Source organism: Xyrauchen texanus, chromosome 36, assembly GCF_025860055.1.
Source record: "Xyrauchen texanus isolate HMW12.3.18 chromosome 36, RBS_HiC_50CHRs, whole genome shotgun sequence".
In the NCBI taxonomy this organism is placed as follows: Eukaryota; Metazoa; Chordata; class Actinopteri; order Cypriniformes; family Catostomidae; genus Xyrauchen; species Xyrauchen texanus.
This window is the reverse complement of record NC_068311.1, coordinates 11,146,913-11,163,463: the sequence shown is the minus strand read 5'-3', so window position 1 is coordinate 11,163,463 and position 16,551 is coordinate 11,146,913. Positions and strand designations below refer to the sequence as shown.

The 16,551-nt window shown below is 37.3% G+C and overlaps 2 protein-coding genes across 2 annotated transcripts in view; both read right to left on the bottom strand.

The window, feature by feature from the left end:
• The window catches only part of cuedc1b (CUE domain containing 1b), a 37,286-nt gene extending 22,124 nt beyond the window's left edge, over positions 1 to 15,162 (bottom strand). The window contains exon 1 of the mRNA XM_052107530.1: positions 14,949 to 15,162. The gene's annotated coding sequence lies outside the window, so the exon portion shown is untranslated. The remainder of the gene's footprint in view (positions 1 to 14,948) is intronic.
• On the bottom strand, positions 3,077 to 5,461 carry LOC127629494 (E3 SUMO-protein ligase ZBED1-like). The gene is made up of 3 exons (XM_052106587.1): positions 4,597 to 5,461; positions 3,323 to 3,933; positions 3,077 to 3,127 (listed from the first exon to the last, which is right to left on the bottom strand). Exons 1-3 carry the CDS (start codon positions 5,459 to 5,461, stop codon positions 3,077 to 3,079), a joined length of 1,527 nt encoding a protein of 508 aa, XP_051962547.1.
• Positions 15,163 to 16,551: the final 1,389 nt, after the last annotated feature.

The window sequence follows — 16,551 nt, the reverse complement described above, 5'->3', positions numbered from 1 at the left end:
ACTTTTATTCACCAAAGTGGCATTCAACTGATTACAATGTTTAATCAGGACATTAATAAAGTGAAAATTGCCATTACAATTTGAACTACTTCAAAGAGATCTCATAAAAAAAATCCTCCATGTGCAGCAATGAAAGCTTTGCAGATCCTTGCATTCTAGCTGAGCTGTCTGTTTGTTCAGATACTCAGGTGACATTTAACCCCAAATGTCCTGTAGCACTAGCCATATGTGGCTGTCTTATTGGGCACTTCTCATGCACCTTACAGTCTAGCTGATCCCACAAAAGCTCAATGGGGTTAAGATCCAAATATCTGTTGTCCAAACTCAGTGTTTCCTTGCCCATTCTAAACTTTTCTTTTTTTCTTTGCAATTCTTCCCATAACACCTGCACACCTGAGTCTTCTCTTTACTGTTGTACATGAAACTGGTGTTGAGCGTGGAGATTTCAATGAAGCCGTCAGCTGAAGACATGTGAGGCATCTATTTATCGAACTAGAGACTTCTCATACTTATCCTCTTGTTTAGTTGTACATCTGGCCAGAGGCGTTTCCAGCATTGAAGGACATCCGGGGCTTAGCCCAGACAAGTTTATTGTCATACTAGCAACCACTTCTCTGTAGTCCAAAGCTGGTGAGAGGGTATTCTTTGAGTTTTGCTCTGGCTGGGCCTGTTTCTACAGTTCCTAAATCTTCCATTCTAGTACTATCCTCAACTAACTCATCCTCTCTCCTCCCTGAATCATCTGTGATGCAAAAGAACAGATACAGCACATAACTTATTGCAAATCAGCTTCAAACAACTAATTCATCAAGTGCTACATATGTCAAATTGTAGACCAATACCATTGAAGAAACTGTATTGGGAAGAGCAGATCAGTGGGATTGCCCTAAGGTCTATCATGATTCTTGAATTTTCATGTACATTACCATAAAGTCATCACAACAGAGTTATATTATAGTGAGTAAAGTGAGGTAAAAATTATTTTTTATATATAAATAATTTATATTTTTTGACATAAATAGACAAAATGATGTATAAGATCCTAAGTTAAAGCAATACATGAATGACTTTAGTCTAAGTTCATTGACACACCATGGCATCGAACTGTATATAATTCTCAATGTTCATCTATCAAAATCCTTTCATTAGGAGCATTGGGATAAACAATGTTTCACTTTTAACTTTAAAGTGACTGATTAATTGTTAGCAGTTTCCATGCCTGATTCTGGCACAGCTGCTGCTGCTGGCTCCTCAGTCTGTAGCTCATCTTTGCTACACTCTACAAAACCATTTAATCAAATCAAAGTGTATATTTACTACAAACTAATATCACAAAACAAGTCACACATACATTTTATGCTAATGCTCATTGGTTATCCTTAGAGAAAACAACAGATGATAAACAAGAAAAGTATGCTTCGAACGGGACTCGAACTGACGTCTCCGTCATGAGAGGCGGCTGCGCTAACAAGGAGCTAACAAGTTGCATCAGTCGATATTACACCTTTTGAGGTCAGGAGAGTGAGGTTTACTCACTGCACAGCTATCTACCTGCTGGTTCTCGTTACAAGTGCAGTGTGATAAAACTAGTGTTCCTGGCTACCTACTGACTTCTTTCGGAAAAATCCCCATAGCCCCATTTGCTTCATTTTTGCTGTCTTTCCTGCTAACTGCTGTTAACTCGCCAAAATAAACGTTAATTGATGTCAACTCCTCCCCTTCCTGCTGCATATTCAACAGAGAGGAAGAAACGGAGTAGCCCATAGGCTACTGACAGCAAAGAAACTTATTCGATAGGCTAGATTATTTTTAAGACCTATGTCTATTTTACAGGCTGTATGCAGTATGTGCAAAGCCGAAGCACAATGAAATAAGGCCACTTATGATTTCGGGGGTTTACATAGGCTATTGTCCGGTTTCATATTTGTCAGTCAACATTTCAAAATACATTCGGGGCTACACTCAAAACATTCGGGGCTGAAGCCCCGGCAAAATCGGCTGACGCCGCGTCTGCATCTGCCCTTCCACATCTCTTTCTGTCAGAAAAGCTTAGCTTGTTAGAGCAAGTCTTTGAATACTGTATTTTACACCTTTGTAAGAAATCTTCAGTTTTTTGGCAATTTCAAGCATTGTATAGCTTCATTCCTTAAAACAATGATTGACGTTTCTTTTTTGCCAGATTTGACCTAATATTGACTTTGAGATCCACAATGTTAAGCTTCATTTAACGAACCAAATAGCTTTCAGCTGTGTTTGATATAATTGCAAGTGATTTTCTAGTACCAAATTAGCAATTTAGCATGATTACACAAGGATAAGGCATTCGTGTGATGGCTGCTGGAAATGGGGCCTGTGTAGATTTGATAAACAATTTATTTTTCAAAGAGTGATGGTTAGGGCTGCACGATTCTTGCTAAAATGTGAATCACGATTTTTCTCCATGGGAATTGAGATCACGATTCTCTTACACGATTCTCATTTTTTTCAAACAAAATTTATTGCACTCAAGTACAAAAAAAAACAACAACAACAAAACACAGGACATTCAGTATAATAAAGTGCAGCAGGAGTAACAAAACATTTTCTCCTTTCTTTATTTTAGACCCCTTAAAGTGAATAAGCTTTATGTTGTTGAACATAAGAAAACATTAACATATACAATAATAAATAAAAAATAACTAAATAGAACCTGTGCTTTTTGCTCCAATTGGCACAGAACCTTAAAGGTTCTTGGCCAAGAACACTAACCCATCAACATTGTGAGGTCTCAGGGAGGAACATGTCTCAGGGAGCTGGCATGTTACAATGTTCCCCCCTGTGCTGAAAACCCTTTCTGATGGGGAACTTGTAGCAGTGATACAGAGGTATTTCCTTGCCAGCACAGACAGTTTTGGATATTGTCCCTTGTGTTCTTTCCACCAGATTATGGGGTCATCTTCGCTGTCAATGTTTCTTGTGAGCAGATATGAGCCTAGCTCCATGTCAACATCATTCTCTTGAGAAGCATCAGATGGTGCTGCTGCCTCATTGCCCTTTGCTGCTTTTAAAAAACAACCTAAGGTCTTTCTCTTCTTTTCTACGGGGGGCAGCGAAGGCTGGGCGCTGGGGTCAGTTGTGGGGGACTTTGCTGGAAAAGAGAAAAGATCACATAAAAATCTTAATATTTTACACTTGTTAACACAAGTAACATCTCAGCAGTTAAAAGCTATGGTGGGTTAGCTAAATCCAATTTCAATTATTTGCAGCTGTAAACAATGTAGCCTAATGTAAATTTATTACTCTGTGAAAATAAATATCTTGAATCATGTAAAGATATACTTACCATACCAATGCTAGTCATCTCATTCTTCAGTCTGTCCTTGACACTGACTTTGTTGTCCTCGCTGACATAGTTCAGTTTAAAACGTGGATCCAATACTGTGGCTATGTCGAGCAGCTCCTGAGTGTGTGGATCACTATACTTTTCTTTAAGGTAATGCAGGATTTTCGACTTAATTGATCGTGCAAGACCTGTATCATCTTCCTGCACTGCCATCATTGTCTCAAAAAGGTGGAGGACCGGCTTGACTGAGGAGATAGTAACATACTGCTCTCCTGACAGAGCATCAGTAAAGTCTGCCAGTGGGGTGAGTGTCTTGTTGATCACTTCAAGGACTTCGATATCCTGCCAGGTTGGTGTCAGGTGTCTAGCCTTCCGGTCAGCAGAGAGAACATGTCCAATAGCAGTTTGCTGTTCAAGGACCCTCTGGACCATAGCTTGTCGGGATCCCCATCTTGTTGGGCACTCCGTTTTAAGCTGGTGTTCAGGCAGGTTGAGCTCCTTTTGGGCAATAGCAAGCTCCCTCCTCCGCTTCCAACTATGGCTGAAGTAGGCCAAAAGCTTTTTACAAAGACCCACAGCACGGTCAATCCGGGAATCTTTCATTGCATTGTCTATAAATAAAAATATGCTTTATCAACTCTGCAGTAAATTAATTTAACATTCCATAAATTTTCTTGCATTAAATGTAAAAATGGCTGTATCAATATTATGGCAAACATAAAGCAGGATCAACTTAATTGTGTGTGCTTCTATTTAAAATTGATTAAAAAAAAATGTTTTAAAGTATAAGTAATTAGTTAAAAAGGCACATTTAAAATGTAAAAACATACAATACAATCCTCAATGTTCATTTAAGCCTCAGAATAAAAATGGGCATTTATACTTTTATTTTTTCTGCTTATGTCTGGTTAATTTATAAATAAATTAGGACTGCACAATAAATCTAAATGCAATCGCGATTAGGCAAATGCTGCAATTGTCATGCGCATCTTGTCAGTAAATGCTGCTCCATCTGAAAGCTGGTGATGGAGATTTACTGCTGATTACAGAATCTGCTTTACTGACAAAATGTGCATGACAATTGCATTAGACCAGTGGTTTTCAATCCACAAACTTAGTGTAGTCCTAAATAGTACCTTGTGTTCTTATTTTATTTCTGTTTTTTTTGTCATATGTTGTTGTTTTTTTATTTTAAAAAAATGTACATAAAGGACACATTTTTCTGATTTAAATTAAAATATGAAAATTATGAAAATGTTTAATACACAGCTCACCTATAGCCAGATGTAGCCTATGGCCAAAACATTGAAGCCTTGTCCACTTGTTCAGGGAGGCTGCTTTTACAATGTTTGCTCCACTGTCTGTGGTGATGCACACCATTTTGTCCTCTTCCAAACTCCAGGAGTTGAGACTGTCCTTTAGTCCCTGTGCCAGTTCCTCGCCAGTGTGATCAGCGGGGAAGAACGTCGTCTGTAGACAGCGGCTCCTCATGTTGAAGTCATTCGTTATGAAATGCACTGTCAAGCTTAAATACGGCTCCATGGTTCGGCTTGACCATAGGTCTGTTGTTGCCGCGAAGTACTGCATATTTAGCATTTCTTCCTCGACTGTAGTTCGACACTGGGTGTATAGACCTGGAAGTGCAACGGATGAAAAATAGTTGCAAGAGGGCAACGAGTAGCGCTTGTCCAAAGTCTTTATCATTGCCTTAAATCCCTCGTTTTGAACTATGTTGATTGGAGCCATGTCTTTAGCTAAATGATAAGTGATGGCGTTTGTTATCTCTTTGTGCCGCTGGGAACTTGGAGGGTATGGCGATGCTCCGTACAACGTCTGAGTTATGGAAGTTTGCGTGGTTTGGCGGCTGGTATTTTGAGATGTGGCTCCCTTGTCTTTCATGGCTAACTCGTACTGTATTTTGTGGTGACGTTTGAGGTGATTGTATAGATTAGTGGTATTACCTTGTGGTGCTGCGACGATGCAAAAGCACTGCTTGCAAATTATAACTCTTTGCGCATCGTCTTCAGGTTTAAATCCGAAAAAGTTCCACACGGTGGAATGTGCTCCTTTTTTCTGTACCAATGTTGTTACATCCTCACTCTCACCGTCGCCACCAGGATTTTCCACACTGGGGTTCATTTTTACCTCTTACCGCTACAAATCCACCAAGTAAACTGACTTTTACCGTTTAGATCTGCCGCCTTGTTACACATCAGTGTAAACAGCGGAACGTTGCCAATGAGGGAGAGGAGAGAAGTGATTGAGATTGAGCGTGACCAATACCGCGCGAATGCAGCATGATGTAAATACAGGGAAATATACGAAAGTGAATCGCCATCATTAAGAAATGAGATCGCATTTATGTTTGAATCGAGATCGTGATTTTTTTTCGATTAATCGTGCAGCCCTAGTGATGGTGCTGTTTTATACATCAGCAATGTCCTGACTATACTTTGTGATGAGTTGAATGCCACTTTGGTGAATTAAACTACCAATTTCCTTCCGAAACAGCAAAATCTGTACATTATTCCAAACTTTTAGCCGTCAGTGTGTCGTGAAGGAGGGAACAAAACAAATTTAATTCACACACATTATATATTTTCCTGGACAACGAAATAACCGACCGTAGAGAATGCACAGATGAGTAGGTTCTTAGCCTGAGAGATGTTGCCCTTCACAACTGTTGTGTGAACAACACACATTTTAATTGTACTTTTTGTACTGAATTTTCTTCCAGTTTCATTTGAATGTTTTGTTAAAATAAATAAAAAATAATGTTTGAACATGTTAGTCGGTTTGAACGTAAACACTTCTTTTTTCTGCAAACAACTGACCAATCAAAACTTGGTTGACCAAGACTCATCTCATCAACTAACTTTTGGTCGACTATTGGGGGGCAGCACTATAATGTACATTGATTATTTTGTCATCATCACAAAATAAACCATGAAAGTATGGTCAGCACCCAGATTAGTCTTGTATCACCATGAAGTCGTTGTTTCATTTGCAGGAATGAACGGCTGGCTGTACATTATTACAAAGGTTCTTATCAAATAAATGGAGATAACATTGTTTTAAGGAAATTTGTTTAATTATCTAAGAGACATTAGAATTATACACAAGAGTGGTGGGTGGGTGTCTAAGTAGGTAGGTAGGTCAGTAGACAGACAGAAAGTCAGATCAAAACTCATAAGTGCCAACAAAACTATTATCTTCATTAATTTTATATGCAATCATTTACCTTCAGACTACTCTGCTGAAAACTTCCTCAAATCCTTAGCGTTCTCAGTCACCGGTCCTTTCCACATCTAGAGGCCAAGAGTTTTTCACATATCTGCTTTCTGTTAGAATGTGAAACAGGAATTCTAAAAATGCACGCGTCTGCAGAGCAACTTAATGTGCGAGTCTGCAACTTAACAGTGATGTTCTGGGATTTCTGTCCCTTTCCTTCTTAACCCCCTCATTTCCACCCTCCCATTCGCTCTTCTCTCAGTGCAGGGCAAAGAAATCCCTGCTCCGGCTAAACAATGCACACAGCCGAATATGAGCCAAGCCCACATAGCACTGCCAGGACCCATTACCTCTCACCAGCCTCTCGTTGGCATGGATGCATTTTGTGATGTAAACAGGATGCATCGCCATGCAGTGATATGAAAGTGTATGCACGCATGCAGAGATGCCGTCTAGAGAGGGGGGAGTTCTGTTCAGAGCTCAAAGTCAAATTCCCCTCGTAGCCAAGTCTGTGGCTTTAGGATTGTTTGAGTGAAAAGGTATTGTTTTAGCTCACAACTGAACTAAGCGCCTATTTTGCATCTATTTAATCATTCGGCTTAGACACTGTGATGCCTTGGCGACGCACAATGAGAGAGGTCAAAGAAACAAGAGAGTATAAACTCTTTAGCAAGTAGCAATGGCAGCCTAGAAAAATAAGCTGAAGACAACAGTGACTTAAGTGGGATAAGTTTAACATTTGTTACAGTGCTTGCAAGGCAGAACTGTATAGATTTTCACCTAACATTCTGTTTAGAGTTTGATCTTTTCCCTAGCCTTAAGTATTATATTTATGCAATAATTCAGACTCCATTTAAACTTTGTTTTATAGGCGATCGCAGCCTTTTGGTGTGCCATTTATTTCTGGTTACTGGTACTCTTAACATTTAATAACAAAATTAAATTAAATGTTGAAAATCTACCATTGAATTACATAAATAGATTTTAAATTTTGGCTGATAAAAAAAAAAAAAAAAAAAAACTTCATTATGAAGATTAATTGTCTGTTTTGGGGCTTTCACGATTATGACGACTAATTGACTGTTTTCGGGCTTTGATGATATCACGATTGATTATCACGATAAATCTGTCAGATCACTAAACACTGAGACAGAAGGACTGCAAAGGAGCATAAAAATGGTAGACGAGCACTCATGTAACAATTCCTCAAGTGTGTGCTTTGATCAATATTTAACCAAGCTCCAGTAACTTCAAAGTGCCTTAATATAAGATTATTAAAACTGTTTAGGGAGTAGCTACTGTTTAAACCTGATCTTTCAAACATCTTAAAATGTTGACAAGCACAGTGCCATCTGAGGAGATTGTGCAAAACCACCAGTCCACTTTTCAGAGAGAATAAAAAAGAAAATTCACAGAACAAAAACAGCCAAACAAACCAGTAAGCCCTTTCTGAACAAAGCAAGAAAAACATGATTTCTCCAAGAATGAAGGGAAGAAAAAACATGGGTCTGTTGATGAAAGATCTTTTCCAAGCAGTTTATGACATGATAAAAAGAATTCTAAATCTGGATGTTCAAATTTCAGGCTGTTACATACAGCCTGACTTCAAAACATCAAATGCAGATTAAAGAAAACGCTTGCTCTGTTGGGTGCAAAATCAATCTGGCATTAAAAAAATAAAATCAAACAAAGTAAATGGATGGAAAATAATAGATCTAGTCTAGTTATAATGTAATTTATTGGGGGTGTCAATGAACAGAACAGACCCATGGGAGGCAGGAAAAACTGGAAAGTCTTCACACAGGCACACAATGCAAAATTAATTGTAAAACAGACCTTAGACAGTGGCGGAATCAATTATACAGTCTATGAAATCTGGCTGCTTTTACTCATATGTGTATACTCTGAATGAAGGAAGCGTAAAGACAGCAAAAGTAGAATTATTCATGCCTGTAAAGGAGAAATTTTCTGGTGTCTGTAAAGACGTCTATCGGAATGCTGAATGATTCACTAACTGGATTGTTGCCCAAGAACCGTTAATTGGCAAAACTTCTTGAACAGTATTTGATTCATCACCGTTTTTCATTACATTTGGAACAAACCTAAAAAATGGATGGGGTTCATGTTTTGGCCTGAACTTGTCATTACAGGCATTACATTGCAGACACTTTCATCCAAATAAACTTGAAGTACAATCAAGGAATACATTTCTTATCAGTACATGCGTTTCCTGAGAATCGAACCCACAACACTGGCGTTGCTAGAAATAAGCTCAAGCAATTGAGACACAGAAACACATTTTAATGCGATTTGAAGAGGGTAAGCAGCATTTTTGTGAAAAGCATTATTATTTCTGACTCTTAAGTCAGATGAATGAGCAGAAATCAAACAATGAACCAAACTGCAGAAGGCTTCCACAATCCCCCCTCTTTCCTCTGACCTGGTTCCAAAGAGGAAATGGTCTCAGCCAGAATGAGGGAACTAAGCTTTCAAAACAGGAAGGAAAGAGGAGGAAAACAAAAAAGCTGACTTGACTTAAACCCCAGCATGTTCACTGTCCTGCTTCTGAAAGGGGTTTCGAGTTTTGACCCTGGGGGCATCTGTTAGCTAGTGACATAAAACCAATAATGGTGGTGATGATCGTAACAGACTTTTTCTGGGCCATCTGTCACAAAGGGAACAGAAGTTTGACACTGTCCTCCCTGGGAGCTAAACACATAAAATATTTGCCACGGATATTTTCTGGAAGTAGAGTGGCTCCATTAAGCCAATCTTCCAATACCAACCATAACCAAGGATTTCTTAAAATATCTAAAAATGTTTAGACCTTTCAAAATGCATTTCTAAATCTGGTACATTAACTTATGCGAAGCAATATAGAAGGTAATACTATTTTATCATTATTAACATTATTAAAAGGAATATTCCAAGTTCAATACAAGTTAAGCCAAATCGACAGCATTTGTGGTACATGTTGATTACAAAAAATATATATATATTTTGACTCAATATCTAGGTTAAAGTGAGGAACTTACAATAGAAGTAAATAAGGCCAATTTTTGGAGGGTTTAAAAAGGCAGAAATGTGAAGCTTATAAATTTACAACCCCAATTCCAAAAAAGTTGGGACAGTATGGAAAATGCTAATAGAAACAAAAAGGAGTGATGTGTAAATAATATTCACCCATTGCTATATTGAAAGCACTACAACTACACGTTATATTATGTTTTTCCTTCTGAATTATTATATATTTTTTTTAAATGTAGTCATTTCAAATCAAAAGAAAGCAACAAGCTCCAAAAAAAGTTGGGACAGTCGAGTGTTTACACCTGTGAAACATCACCATTTCTTCTAATAACACTTATAAAGCATTTGGGCAATGAAGACACAAGTTTGTTAAATTTAGAAAGAGGAATTTCCCCCCAATAATCCATTATGTAGGTCTTTAACTGCACAATTGTATGGGGTCTTCATTTCCATATAGTGTGCTTCATAATGTGCCACACATTTGCATTTGGAGACAGGTCAGAACTACAGGCAGGCCAATCTAGCACCCACACTCTCTGCTTCCACTGCCATGCACTTGTAATCTGGTCAGTATGTGGTTTGAAGTTGTCCTGCTGGAAGTAAATGTTGCTCCAAAATTTGTACATCTCTGTATGCATTCATGGTGTCCTCACAGATGTGTGAGTTACCCATGCCATGGGCACTGACACCCTTGTTTAAAAGCACTTATATTGGTTGCCCTGGGTAGCTCAGCAAGTAAAGACGCTGACTACCACACCTGGAGTCGCAAGTTCGAATCCAGGGTGTGCTGAGTGACTCCAGTCTGACTTCCTAAGCAACCAATTGGCGCAGTTGCTAGGGTGGGTAGAGTCACATTGGGTAACCTCCTCATGGTCACTATAATGTGGTTCTCGCTCTCTGTGAGGCGCATGGTGAATAGTGCATGGATAACACAGAGAATAGTGTGAGCCACACGCACTCGGTCTCCGAGGTAATGCGCTCAACAAGCAACGTGATAAGATGCGTGGATTGACTGTCCCAGACGCGGAGGCAAATGAGATTTGTCCTCCAATACCCGGATTGAGGCAAGTCACTATGCCACCACAAGAACCTAGAGCGCATTGGGAATTGGACATACCAAATTGGGAAGAAAAAAGGGACATTCATTCTTGTTAAAACTTTTTTTGGGGATGTAAAGTTGTATAATTTTTATGGTCATTTTAGGGTTTACAGCATTATGATGTCATGGCAATTAAGTTGTAAAATTAGATATATCTTTACACAGAAAAGTTAGAGATTTCATCACATGAAAGTATGTTAAAACATACTTTGTTTACTTCTTGTGGCTATACTTTTGAAACAGTGACTATTTTAATAGGGCTGAAACTATTAGTCAACGTTGGTGTATTATGAATCATAATATATGCCACTGTGCATTTCTTATCGTGAAGAAAATTGGCAATATGCAGCTTTATTAATAATAGAGAGTTTGTTTTTTGTGAGTTAAAGATGGATTGAAGTGAACAGAAAGGTGAGAGAGGAAGACTTCGCCCCATTATACACAGCAACAAAATACGTTTTTGATTTGTTTTGGCTTGTTTTCCAACAAAAAGATCTAAAACTCATTTAAAACAATGTACATTACTTTAGGAACTATACTGCAGAAGAAAAAAATTATCTGAGAATGTTGAATATAATATTAAAAATACAAATATTTTAAAATATCTAAAAAAAAAAAAAAGATGCTTTCATCTGAAAAGCAGCATGAGATATTTAGACTTGCTTTTAGAGAATAGATCTTGAATATAATATATTTTGTCTTTACTGCACTAGCAGAAGTAAAACCAAGAAAAAAAATCACATGTATGCAAAATACATTTATATTAAGGTATATTTTCTTAAAGCAATTCTAAATATCTTATGTTGCTTCTCAAGTAAATTTATCTTGATTTAAGGATTTTTAGACAATTTTAAATGGAAAACAAGAAAAAAACAATTGATCGTTAAAGGTTTGCAGTGAATTTCTTTATATATTTTTTATTAAGTTTAATTCAGTAAATGTCATTTAGAGGTATTTTACGGATGAGGATGATTTTGTCCTCTTTAATGTGTTAAATTGATCCCTGTGACTGGAAACGTTGATAACCCCTACACTAGAATAAAAATAAGTCAATAACCTTAATTTTATTGTAAAAGATGTTATATTATAACAAGCCATGTGGTCCAAACATCATAATAAAAACCCAACAGGTCTTTCTAAACAATGCAAGTATGTTAAAGGAGGCATCACACTTAATTTATTTTAAAATTCAAATAGCTGACAATTAAAACAAATCCACTTGTTTCAGAATTGGTTTAGGTAATATTTTATTTATAATTTTTGTGTCCACTGCCAAAACTTCTTAGTTAAAAAAAAAAGCACTACAAATGTTTCATAAATAATTTTGTCACTCAGTGACATCACTGCCAGTTTAAAAACTAAATAATATACTGTAAAGTTGAGCTCTGTGCTCAACCGGAGCACTGAAATCACTCAAAGGCCAATGATGGGGATCCAAAGGGGTCAACATACATCCTGTCTCACCCCCTGATGCCCTGGAATGGATTAGAGAGAGAGAGTCAAAAGAGCTTTCAACTGGATAATGTCACGCAAATAGGGAGGTGTGTAAATGAATATGTTGACTCCATCAACCCCTCCAGCATTTTTTGGGCAGTACAGAAACAAGGTCAGTGGCCATATGCAACTGAAGACCCTGTTAAGGGGAGAGGAGTGGCACAAGCTGTTTGACAGAGAGGTCTTTACCACCTCCATCATTACTGGGTAGATTACTTCTGAATTGTAATCTGGTACTGTTTACAAAATAGAAGAATACAATTTTAGTCAGTGACTCTTGGATCTCTTGGATTACATTTTAAAGGTAATCTAATATGATCGCATTTGTATTACTTGCCAATACGTGTCTATTTGATCTCCTGTGTATTTGAGTAGGATAAAATTGTACCTTTTTGACAATGTTGCGTAATTGCATTAAATAAATCTTAATTGATAAAAATATGAGAACTGATATGATTTTTGGTGTTTTAAATGCTATTTATCGGTTTCTTAAAAAAGGCAACTGGAATGATCACATTTTGTATGTTTCTTAAAAAGGCACTTGAAATTTTCTAATTTTGCCATTAAAAATGTAATCTATGTGTGGTAACAGAAAAAAATTGTCACAAAATCTGTAGTGCATTCATGTACATTTTTGAAGCACAATACAAAAACAATTCATGAATCAAAGACTATGTCCACATTTTCAAAACGCTGATCTGATCTTAAATCCCCTTACTGAGCATGTGAAAAACGTAAGCGTGGCCCTGTGTCATTTCCATATACAGTATAAAACGCAGCTGTCCTTGTGTTGAGTGTGTGAGAAACCAGCAAAAAAAGAATTACCAAGCAGCTTCTTTTTAAATGCTGCACTCTATATTCTGAGTGATGTCAAAAATGAAACTGGCCACTAAAATGATATCCTTCTCCATTACGAATATTCAGTGTGGCAGTATGGGAAGCACCGCCCACACAGAAGGCTCTGCCAAATGGGTAAACGCTGTGAATTTGCATGTCAAAGTTCACCAAACTTGAACTTCACGTGAAATCTGCAAAAAAAAACTCAAGATCTTACAGCAAATGCTCAAGGAAAACATTCAACTAGGCACTACCATGGGGTTATACTAACCATGCATTCCCACCAGAAGCGGCGAGAGCATCAGAATTCGCTCTGGCTGCCCTGCCTTCAACGCTCGTGGACGCTCTGACGTAGTTGAAATAGGCGGCAACGTTTGTTCAGAATGCATTGTTTTGTGAACTATATTTAAAGGGGCCGCAATTTAAACATCCAGACATGTTGACCATTTACTTTTTGCCAACCTATCACAAGTAGCATATATCCTCATGAACTCTTTAAAATGTGAAAATAAGAAATCGATCGATGGCAGAAAGTAATTAAAATTATAGTTGTATTTTATCAAAATAAAATACATTTGTAATAATAACTGTGGTCTTGGTTGCTTTATATCCCTGTAAGCAAACAGGGAAAGATCATATATTACTGGGAAACCCACCACGGCAATATTAGTTTCTCCTCCATTTTATCTTCGGAACTAATGTTTGGTGGGAAACAAAGTTTACACTGTAGGTGTTCTCTAGACTTCGCTAGAGCGGAGCACTTCTATATTCCAATAGGTTGCAGCCGAACCACGTCACAGCCCATTACCATAATGTTGACTGCACTTGAAATTTCATCTGACGCCCACACTGCCGAAGAAGCGCTTCCCGCTTCCGAGAGACGCTGGCTGTCATTGAAAATGAATGACTTACGGTCGATTTGACGCTCTTGCCGGCTCTGGTGTGAACGCACGGTGAATGGGCTGAGGGGGAAAATGGCATACCCTCCATTGTAAGAAATGTAAAACAGTGTAATGAGTAAAATACTGTCAACAAAAATGTCCCGTTGACTTAACTGATTCACTATGTATCCATACTAATTTATAATTCGTAACCATGGCTGGAGCCTAGGCTAATTCAAAACCTAGCAAACTGTCTACACAGACAGCATTTTGGGCATTTTGAGTGCCTCCAAATTTCAAATAGTTTTGGGCATACGAAGCCCAAAAATTACATTCAAACACACATATGCCCAGAAATTTGATTAGAACATTTGAACGCACATGCAAAGCCCAAAATTCTATTTTAATGTTCGAACGCGCATACTAAGCCCAAAAAACTCGATTCGAATATTCGAACACACATCCTAAAGTCCAAAAACTTGATTCGAATGTTCGAACGCGCAAGTGAAGCACAAAACGCGATTTGAATGTTCGAATAGGCAAACGAAGCCCCAAATTCGATTGAAGCGTTCGAATACACAAATGAATCCCAAAATACAATTTGAACGAGCATACGATGAATGAATCCCAAAATACGATTTGAACGCGCCTACGATCCCCAAAAACGACGTTTAAGGTAGGATAGGAAGCTCACTAGGTTTTCAAACACGGTCTAAATAAGATGAAGTACGACGAGACTGCTCTTCTCAGACAGTGAGTGATCATTTCACTATCTTATATGTGTAGGCTATATAGTTAGTTCAATGTATTTTTTTTCGACACGTTAACAAAATTGCTCACCAAACAGAACATTTAAAATGTAAAACAGGAGGCCGCTGTAGTTCACAACACACTCCACAACATAAATTCTGTTCTTACAAACACGCAAAACAAACACAAAACACCAAGCAAGCAATTTTATCATCTTACCCACTAAAATATTGTATTATTGAGCAAGCATAATCTGAAATCCGTAGAGTTAAATCGAGCTGGTATACAAACAAAGCTAGCTACTTACTCTGAATAGGCTACCCCAGCACACGTTCCCAGTCCGTTACGTTTTCCTCCTTTTATCCAAAAATATTCCCTATTTACTAATTTCCATGGCCTTTAGTAGACAATGCATATCGGCATGCATCATCTCTGTCGACACCGATTCAGACACGGTCGGTGTGTTCATGTCCAGTGCCTACAATCCCAGAGAAAGGGAACTAGCCGTGTATGTTGTTGTGTATGTGGTTGAATCAAAGGGATTGGAAAAAATCTGTCACAGCTATAATGTGAGTGTGAGAAAACAAAGAGCCACACAGCCGCCTAGTGTACAGAGAGCGGAATTACACTTAGTGCTACCCATATTCCAAATGTGCTTCATCACAAAAAACAATAGTAAATTGTAAAAACAGTATTTTTATATGTATACACAAATATATATTTATAACCAGTGCTGGGTATATTACTTCAGATATGCAATCCAGTACTGATTACAAATGACATGACAAAAATTGCAATCAGTGACGTAATCTCTTGGATTATGTTTCAAATAATCTAATCGGATTACTTTTGGATTTCCTTTTACCGTACTTTTATTTGATGTCACATGCATTTAAGCAGGATAATCTGTACTATTTTGATATAATGTTGCTTAAATGCATTGAAGAGAAGAGTTCCACAGCTTTACATCAGCAGTGTTTAGTAACTTGCATAATAATTCATCATGAGAAATGGTCTAATTTAAATCAGGGATAGGATGATTTAGAATTAAAAATGTTAAGGATTTTAAAACGGCAGAATTAGGGGATCAATAAATTATGAACAATTTGCCCAATTAATATGCAATAATGTAATTAATCCGAAAGTAACGGTAATCTGATTAGGAGTACATCATTTTTTAAATTTAAACTAGTTACAAGTACATGGTTTTGTAATCGTATTATGTAATCCATATTAAATGTAATCCTTTACTACCCAGCACTGTTTATATCTAAGAATAGGTCTAATATATTTTTCAATAAACAAGTATTTATTGTACATAGTTTGTAAGTTAATGCAAGTGTTGTATAAGCTTGACTTTTCAACAACACAGGATAAATAATGCACATTCAAATTAAGATTGAACCCTTTTGTAATCCTAACACTGTTCTAACCCTAACAGGATGATATAATTACCTCTTGTATAATTAATATTTCATAATTATTTTAAAATGCTATGTACCAAAAATTGCAATATTGCATATCATAGTAACCAAAAAGCCTTTATAATGGTAAGCCTCTTAGGTTTCTTAATTGTTTTAGTTAAACTGGAAACTTTTTGAAAGATTTACAGATTAATTGCAAACACAGTTTACACATGACAATCATTATTGCTCATGACAAGATCAGCAAACAAAATATGACATCCTCATGTTGTCATTCTGTACAGTCACTTCTACAAATACTGTCTGCCTACATGAAACTAATTAGGAAGAGTGAGTTTAATATTGATGGATAGATGCATTCAAATTCTTTTGACATTGCTGTCACTTCTCAGCTACTATTAATTTTCATCAATGTAATCAAATGTAAAAACATTTACTGTAAGGTGCTTAATTTCGGATCCAAACAGTGAACGAGACAAAGAATGC

Bases quoted from the DNA above. Each gene is read 5' to 3' on its own strand.
- LOC127629494 (XM_052106587.1), bottom strand. From the start codon at position 5,461: ATGAACCCCAGTGTGGAAAATCCTGGTGGCGACGGTGAGAGTGAGGAT. The intron at 3,934-4,596 runs GTGAGCTGTGTA...TTTTATTTATAG, and splicing joins TAGGCTACATCTGGCTATAG to ACAATGCAATGAAAGATTCC. The intron at 3,128-3,322 runs GTAAGTATATCT...TCTCTTTTCCAG, and splicing joins AGATGACTAGCATTGGTATG to CAAAGTCCCCCACAACTGAC.